General features: G+C 32.3%; 1 protein-coding gene across 2 annotated transcripts in view; it reads left to right on the forward strand.

Moving 5' to 3' along the window:
• LOC106467855 (gastrula zinc finger protein XlCGF57.1-like) overlaps nucleotides 1-6,613 on the forward strand; it is a 58,213-nt gene extending 51,600 nt beyond the window's left edge. For both annotated transcript variants that reach the window (XM_013928233.2, XM_013928234.2), the window contains 2 exons: nucleotides 695-884; nucleotides 4,708-6,613. In XM_013928233.2, the coding sequence (XP_013783687.1) occupies nucleotides 695-884; nucleotides 4,708-6,269 (1,752 nt within the window). In that variant the 3' untranslated portion in view covers nucleotides 6,270-6,613. The remainder of the gene's footprint in view (nucleotides 1-694; nucleotides 885-4,707) is intronic.
• Nucleotides 6,614-9,039: the final 2,426 nt, after the last annotated feature.

Genomic DNA, 9,039 nt, shown 5'->3' on the forward strand with positions numbered 1-9,039 from the left:
TGAACTTACTAACCATTTACTAAGTCAGTAAGTGAAAGATGGTGTTTGTTTGTGAACTTACTAACCTTTTACTAAGTCAGTAAGTGAAAGATGGTGTTTGTTTGTGAACTTACTAACCTTTTACTAAGTCAGTAAGTGAAAGATGGTGTTTGTTTGTGAACTTACTAACCTTTTACTAAGTCAGTAAGTGAAATTGGTGTTTGTTTGTGAACTTACTAACCATTTACTAAGTCAGTAGGTGAAAGATGGTATTTGTTTGTGAACTTACTGACCTTTTACTAAGTCAGTAAGTGAAAGATGGTGTTTGTTTGTGAACTTACTAACCATTTACTAAGTCAGTAGGTGAAAGATAGTATTTGTTTGTGAACTTACTAACCATTTACTAAGTCAGTAGGTGAAAGATGGTATTTGTTTGTGAACTTACTGACCATTTACTAAGTCAGTAAGTGAAAGATGGTGTTAATGTTATGAATAGAAAATACTTTTTATCTTACACTTTTATATTTATTTTATATCATCTAGAACCTCCTAAATGGATAGTCGGGGGGGGGGGGTAAAACTTTATAATTAATGTCTTTTTCTCTCAACCCTAACATTAACTTTGGTAAAATCATCTTTGTACAGTGAAATTAAAGTTGAAAAATAAGTTTTTATTGACAACATTAGTTATAATTTATCTTTTTTTTTATTTTAGAACATCCTTGTTGATGTAGAAATTGAACAAAGTAGTGATTCAACACAGGATGGCAGCACTTCAAAGTTCGGTGAGAGTGACGAAGAAGGAGTTCTAGATTGTTCAGAGTATGTTGATGTGAGTTTGAAAAATGAAAAAGAACCAGAAAATGATTTTCAACAAGTTATCTCTGGGATGGAAAGTTTATCAGGTGAGTGTAAATTTTAAGAACTATATCCGCTAACTTTATTGTGGTACATATACTAGTGGAAAAACACCAGTGTTTAATAATGTACAGTTTTTATAGAATAACGTTTATAACACAGACTTGTCTTTATGGTTTAATCTAGAGTCATGTTGGATTTGTTTGGTGATGCTTCTGATTACAAGTATTTTATGTAAATATGAAACCCAATCTATCATTCAATTTTCTACTTTCACTGAGTTATATGGGTTTCAGGAAATTCCACTGGATTAAAAGGTGGATCTACATGGTATTTATATTCTTATTCCTATTAATCCATCCTTGTCATCATTTTTGACACTAGAGGAATCATTTGTCTGTCAACTGCCATTCCCTTCAGTTTTTTACTAGGATTTAAAGAGTTTGCTGGTATTCGCCATTACCTTAACATTGACTTTCACTCGTATATAGATGATTGACTTTTTTTTCTGACTCCTACTCTCAAAAAGTCTCTTACATACACTTATTTGCCGATTCAACTGACCACATCTCTTGTGTAGATAACCCACAACTCTGGGTCCCATTTAGTATGAATATAGTACTTGATTCTCATTAGTTGTTTAATGAAAAAGTTTGAGTAACTCTTCAGCCATTTCCTGTAGTGCACAAAACTTCTAGACTTGTAAGGTTCATTCATTTTTGTCTTCTATTCTGTTATGAAAGGCATCTTTTCTTTGAGGATGATGGCCACTCTTCATGAATTACAAGCCTACAAGTTTTGTGTTCATTCATTTTTGTCTTCTATTCCTGTTATGAAAGGCATCTTTTCTTCTTTGAGGATGATGGCCACTCTTCATGAATTACAAGTCTAGAAGTTTTGTGTTCATTCATTTTTGTCTTCTATTCTCGTTATGAAAGGCATCTTTTCTTTGAGGATGATGGCCACTCTTCATGAATTACAAGCCTACAAGTTTTGTGTTCATTCATTTTTGTCTTCTATTCCTGTTATGAAAGGCATCTTTTCTTCTTTGAGGATGATGGCCACTCTTCATGAATTATCTAGTGACTTGTATCAAAAATGCTATTACAAATCTACAATACCAAATACAGTGAATAGTAAATTATCTTAATTATGGGGCACTCACTTTCATCACCTCTGATGGGACCTTGCTCCTCAGGGATGTCCGACTTCAGGCTTATTATCACAATGGCATGATCTCATACTCTTCATCTTTCTTTAGCCCTTTATCTTTTCATGGATACCTCTCTCAAGGGCTGGTTTGCTGTATTGGAAAATCAATATAATTCTAGTTCTTGGATTCCTTTGTCTACATCTTCCGTGTCCCTACATCTTTGGTTTGGTTTTCAAGATGTTTATCTTCAGTCGTGTCAAGTTGTGGCTATTTCTTTGAGGTCGTCACTGTCTTCTTAAAGGATATAATCCTTTAGTTTTTCACTGGAATATTTGAATATATGGGTCATTCAATGAAAGATACTTTCACTTTACTCACTATCCATCTTTTTCCAGTCTATTGATCTCCAGTTCAAGATGTAAATTCTCTTGCCATGGATTCCTTGAGTCAGTCTTGGGAGAACTTACTTCATTGACATCCTCCTTCATCCTTCCAAGATCAGTTTTCTTATGGGGAACCAGCCCTGTTACGACAACCTCAAATGTGGGTCAGAGATAACTTTATTAACTTAAAAGTTCAGGGTTCAATTCTCCACATTTGTTAGTGTGTAAATATCCCATCTTTCAGAGTTAGTGCACTAGTTATGTTGTGTTTTGTTTATTTCCAACTCCAACAAATTATTTGTTTCTTTTTGTACTTGTTATATAAATGTAGCTTATCGGCTTCTTTCAAAAGTGTTTACTGAGCTGCCTTGGTTATAACTTTCCGATGCATTAAAAGGCATCAATCCTTTCTATTCCCATTATTTAAAGACATTTCCTGAGCCTTTCATCTTCTACTACTGGAATTCCCAGGTGTTGTCCCAACTGGGACTTGGGTTGAATATTAACTTTTTTGGCTGGACTATTTACTGTGACTGATCATGAAAATCATCTTTTAGTCAGACTGAATAAGTAAAGGCTTTGTAAGTTCACAGACAAGTATTTAGTAGAAATACATTATCAAAAATACTGATTTTTTTTGTGTGTGTGTGTGTATACAATAGACTTGTAATTGTTTTCTAGAAATCTTACCAAATTTTGTTTGGATACAATAAGTAAATTCAGGAGTCTTACCTGTAAATAATACATTTATAGATTTTGTAGAATTTTTTTTATTTGTTTGAAAGCGCAAACTTAAAGTTGCTAAGATACTATAATCCCTTGAAAATATATTTGTCGAGTTTTTATTTTTGACATGATTTTTCTTCTCTTATTCTGAATTTTAATCCTGTTGATTCCCACACTTTTATGATCACATAACATCTGATTGAACATCTACTAATGAAACTCATCTTTAAAACTAGTTTACAGACAAAGTTTAAGTACTGTTTGATAAAGTATAGTGTATACATTTTATGTCGATGTAAAGTGATCAAAGTAGTAAAATAAGTAATTTATGTATTGTAAGATATCGGGTAAATATTGGGTATAGAGGGTACGATAGGCTGTGGCAAACATGGCACATAAATAAAATAAATCATGATTTATTGAAAAGAAAGTATATTTATCAGATAAGAATTTATTTTGATCGAGTATATTATTAATAAAATATTCTTACCCGGTCTGACCTATCAGTATTTTGAATGATCAAATCGTAGGTCAGACAAATCTATCAGTTTCTGCTGTTGTTTTTACAATTTATAGCCAGGAGTGGTGACTGTTGCAATTAACAAAATAATCTATCAAAATAAATATCTTGATGAGTGTATAAAATAGAACATTCTGGACACCATTACCCCTCTCACTAGTGTTACATTTAAAAATTTAATAAAACTGCTTTATCATCATATTTATTATATGAATAAACTTGGCATCAAAACACAGTTAACGAATCAAATTCTAATATTATACAAGTTTTTAATTTAATAAGGAATATTTTAAAAAATCCTCAATCTCACTTAGTGTGACAATTTTGATATTTGTTCTCTGGTTCTGACCACCCCTCTGAGAAGTATACAATTTAACACAAATTGCTCATTGTGATGTAGAGTTTACTAAGGCAAAGTATACTTCTTATAGCCTTATTTGTTTATGGGGCCATAAACTAGAAAATCAGACCAACCTATCACAAATTGCCAATAGTTCTCTCTCTATATTATTTATAACCAATAGAAAGCCGAAGTTTTAATCTATCAAATGACATAGCACATTGTTTTCTGCACACAGCTTTGTTTATTTTGCCTTCAGTTTGAAACTTTTTCTCAAACTATTCACATCAACAAGCTTAGCTCTTATTGCATAGTTAGAAAGCCAGATAAATTTTGATAGTTATAGGACATTGTTTGCTTTGTGTGTGTTATTATTCCGTGTTCTTAGGTGCATTATTTGATAAAGGGAGAATTTATTAATGTAGTAGTACCATTAATATAAAAAAAGTAGGTTTAAATTTCATCAACAGTTGACGGCAAAAAACAAGCCTATCAAGATAAATAATAGATTAGTTTTTTTATGTACTCTTTATTTATTAGGTAAGATAATGAAAAAATAATAATATTAATAAAATTCTTCATGAGATATGCTCGTGAGCAGCTTGTGCTTTGCGTAATTTGATGTGAAAATGTGAGCTACACATACGCAAAGTGATTTTTAACTTGTGTGGTGGGATTATTAGTTAAGACATGGTTCATAGGGCAATAAAACAATAAAATATTTTTAAATGCATTTTTCTGATTACAGATCCAGATTTATACATGAACAACTATCGTGGAAAGCAGTTTCCTGAATATGATGTTGTAACACAAAGATCTCTCTTTTCAAAGTCAAAAAATTACAAATCCCTGAACCCAAGTGATGTTAACATGTCTGATGAATCATTTTTGAGGGAAAATGATGGTAGCATTTCCCATAGTGAAGCTGAATTATACAGTGGCAAGGAGCTGGAAAATAGTCATCTGGAATTTAATTTGAGAACACACACTGGGAAGAAACAGTACAGTTGTGCAGTGTGTGGTAAACAGTTCATAACAACTGGCTATTTAAAAATACATATGAGGATACACACTGGAGAGAAACCATACACTTGTGTAGTGTGTGACAAAGGATATCGAAGCAATAGTCAGTTAAAACAACACATGAAAGTACATACTGGGGAGAAACCATACTGTTGTGCAGTTTGCGATAAAACATTTGTGAGTAAAAGTCAACTGAATAGCCATTCCAGAACACACACTGGAGAGAAACCGTATAGTTGTGTAATATGCGATAAACGATTTGGAACCAATGGTCTGTTAAAACAACATGAGAGAGTACATGCTGGGGAGAAACCTCATAGTTGTGTAGTATGTGGAAAACAATTTGTAACAAGTAGAGATTTAAAAATACACCTGAGGATACACACTGGAGAGAAACCGTACAGTTGTGTAGTGTGTGGGAAACAGTTTGTCACAAATAGTAACTTAAAAACACATTTGAGGACACACACTGGAGAGAAACTGTACAGTTGTGGATTGTGTAGCAAACAGTTTGTAACACAGAGTACTTTAAAAAAACATCTGAGGATACACACTGGAGAGAAACCATACAATTGTAAAGTGTGTGACAAACAATTTAGAACGAATGCCTGTCTACAAGCACATATAAGGATACACACTGGAGAGAAACCATACTGTTGTTTAGTGTGTGGGAAAAGTTTCGGAACAAATTCTTGTCTACAAGGACATCTGAGGATACACACAGGAGAGAAACCATACACTTGTGTAGTGTGTGATAAAGGATTTCGAAACAATACTCAGTTAAAAATACACGAGAGAGTACACACTGGGGAGAAACCATACAGTTGTGTAGTTTGTGATAAAACATTTGTGAGTAAAAGCCATCTTAACAGCCATATGATGACACACACTGGAGAGAAACCATACAACTGTGAAGTGTGTAATAAAGGATATCGAAGCAGTAGTCATTTAAAACAACATGAAAGAGTACACACTGGGGAGAAACCATACAGTTGTGGAGTTTGTAATAAAAAATTTGGGTGTAAAAGTCATCTTAGCAGACATGAGAAGCTACATACTGGAGAGAAACCTTACAATTGTTTTGTGTGTGGAAAAGAATTTGAAGACATTAGTCAATTAAAAATACATGAGAATGTGCACATTGTTGAAAAACCATACAATTGGTTTGTGAATACAGAAGAATTTATAACAATACCTGTGTACAAGAACATGAGACAACACCTACTGAAGAGAAACCATACACTTGTGAAGTGTGTAATAAAGGATATCAAAGCAACAGTCATTTAAAACAACATGAGAGAACACATACTGGGGAGAAACCGTTCATTTGTGTAGTGTGTGATAAAAAATTTGGGAGTAAAAGTCATCTTAACAGACATGAGAAGATACACACTGGTGAAAAACCATACAGTTGTGTAGTGTGTGAAAGGAAGTTTGTAACAAATAGCTACCTACAAGACCATATGAGGATACACACTGGAGAAAAACCATACAGTTGTGAAGTGTGTAACAAAAGATTTCGAAGCAATAGTCTGTTGAAAAAACACGAGAAAGTACACACTGGAGAGAAACCTTACAGTTGTACAGTATGTGGAAGAAAATTTACAAAAAATTATAATCTTAAAATGCATCAGAAGATACATGCTGTATAGAAACCATATGTTAATCAGGGCAAAGAATGTAAAGGAGAAGACACTTTAGAGCTCATCAAATGATACACACTGGTGAGAACCATACATTTATTTAATGTGTAGTAAACAGTTGAGAACAAACTTATCTAAAAACTCATCATGGAATACACACAGAAAAAACAAAATGATTGATGTGTATGTGTGACAAGGAAGTACATAGTTATCACATTAAAGTACACACGATTAGAAGAAAACATGAAACTGTGAAAATCAAGAAGTGGTGATCTGATTTAAGGTACAATAATTAAACCAAAACTAATTATAAAACTTACAAGTTTGTTGCATGTGGCAGTGATTTTGGATGTACTGAGAAAATCACAAAATACATCCGCAACTTTAACCGTACTGTTTTGTTTTGTGTTTGTGAAGAAGTTGATAGTGAATGATTCCAAAGAATACACTCTTAAGGAGAAACCGTACAGTTACACACTGGAAACATATCCTAAACTGTGTTATATAACACAAGGACTTGACATTAAACCAGTAGATACAGGTAGATTAGAAATTGTAAAGTTGTACTATGTATGGTAAGTTTAATTTCTTAAGAAATACTACAGTTATTCATAATGTAGATGAACAGAACTTAATGTAATGAAGAATATTTTACTGAAAAATACTTAAAGTGCATCAGTGGGTCAACAATGAGAAGTAATACAAGTTGTTTGTATTGTGTTTATTCATAAGAATTATCAGTTTTATGACACTGTCATACACGAGTCTCTCGAAAAGCGCTTTCACTGAAGACAAAGCACAATATCTGGATTTAGATATCAGCTTCACAAATCAAGTTTTCAATAAAGTGGATAGAACTCATGAATGCACTCTCATTTTTTATAATTACAGCTTCTCATTGTGTAATTTAAACACAAAATCCAATAATATTCTTGGTCCATATTGTTGGTTTTAAGTTTTACAGAGCATTATTACTATGTATAATTAATAGTAGCTATATAACAGTTCCACGTAAAGTGTGATATTGGTCACATTAATTAGTTTTTATGGTTATTTTATTTGCCATATTAATGTCTGTTGTATCTTTCCTTCGTAAGTATTATTATATAACTTTCTAGAGACTTATCATGTTTCTTCTGTGATTTTTTTTTACACAAGACTTAATGGTATTTATTACTTCCTGTAGCTAGCTCTGCATTCCCTTCAGGGTATAGTTAATGTAATAATGAACAATTAAAACAGGCTATATTATGTTTGATATGTTATTTTTAACATTGTTATATTTTCAGTTAATTTTTTTATGTTCGGAATCATTAGTTTTTGGTTGTGTTATTGGAAACTTTCTACTACTAACTCAAAATTTAAACAGTAATATGTGCTTAATAAATGTCTACAGATGGTTATTTGTCCCTGACATTATACCGTACAGGTAGTTTAATGAGAAGATTGGAGAAAACTGTCATATTATACTAAGCTTACCTTTTCCATATAAATTTATGACAGTAGTCCTAGCTGACAGATACAGTATAATATTTATTTGGATGTAATTTTTCTTTTCTTTAATGTTAATTATTGTACTTTTATTATTTTTCATTGTCCATTTAATATGTAGATTTAGGACTAACCTAACTCTTCTAAGCTGATTTCACCTCATGCATTATTGAGATTACAGTTCCAAATATTGTCAACAACAAAGGTACTCAAGTAATAAAACGGTGGTTTCTATTCTTTACAAGTGAAAATGTAAGAAAATTATATTTAATTATCATTCTAAGTACATTGTAAAAAAAAACATAAAAATACTCATCAAGAAGACAAAAACATTGAACAAGACAAAGCCAGAGAAAAAGTTGAAGGTTCCTACGTTGCTTTTCTGATATAGTAATACCACGAGATACACACTGAAACTTGAGGTCGCCTTCATCAAGAATGTGGTGTGATAGAATTTCTAAAAATGTTTATGTTAATCAGTAAGATAGCTCTGTGGTTCAGGTAAAGGTTCAGATAGATTAAGTTAGCCAAGACGTACAAAACCACCAGAGGGTATCCAACTTTTATGTTCTAACTAAAGCTATTCTTGTAACTTTTATATCATTTTAGATGGGTGAGTATGGACACGGATTTTCCGACAAAGTCCTGATAATGGACCTACATGAAAACAGAACTTTACAGCATGTCTTGGCTCTATGAAACCCAAAAATGATATCTATAATACCACAATAGCAGCTCGAACAAACTGTATTCTTTACAAAGCTTACCAAACATAACTCTAGAAGTAACTCTGCTTTTTAAAATAGTATGCAAAAGTGATGTAAGATACAATAAAGCTGTCTCATTTTCTTTTATTTTGGGAGCTCAACCCACATTACTTAAATTATACAACAATGAAAGTAAAGATTGTAGTAATATATCTA

This window comes from Limulus polyphemus, unplaced genomic scaffold (genome assembly GCF_000517525.1).
Source record: "Limulus polyphemus unplaced genomic scaffold, Limulus_polyphemus-2.1.2 Scaffold2766, whole genome shotgun sequence".
Taxonomy (NCBI): domain Eukaryota; kingdom Metazoa; phylum Arthropoda; class Merostomata; order Xiphosura; family Limulidae; genus Limulus; species Limulus polyphemus.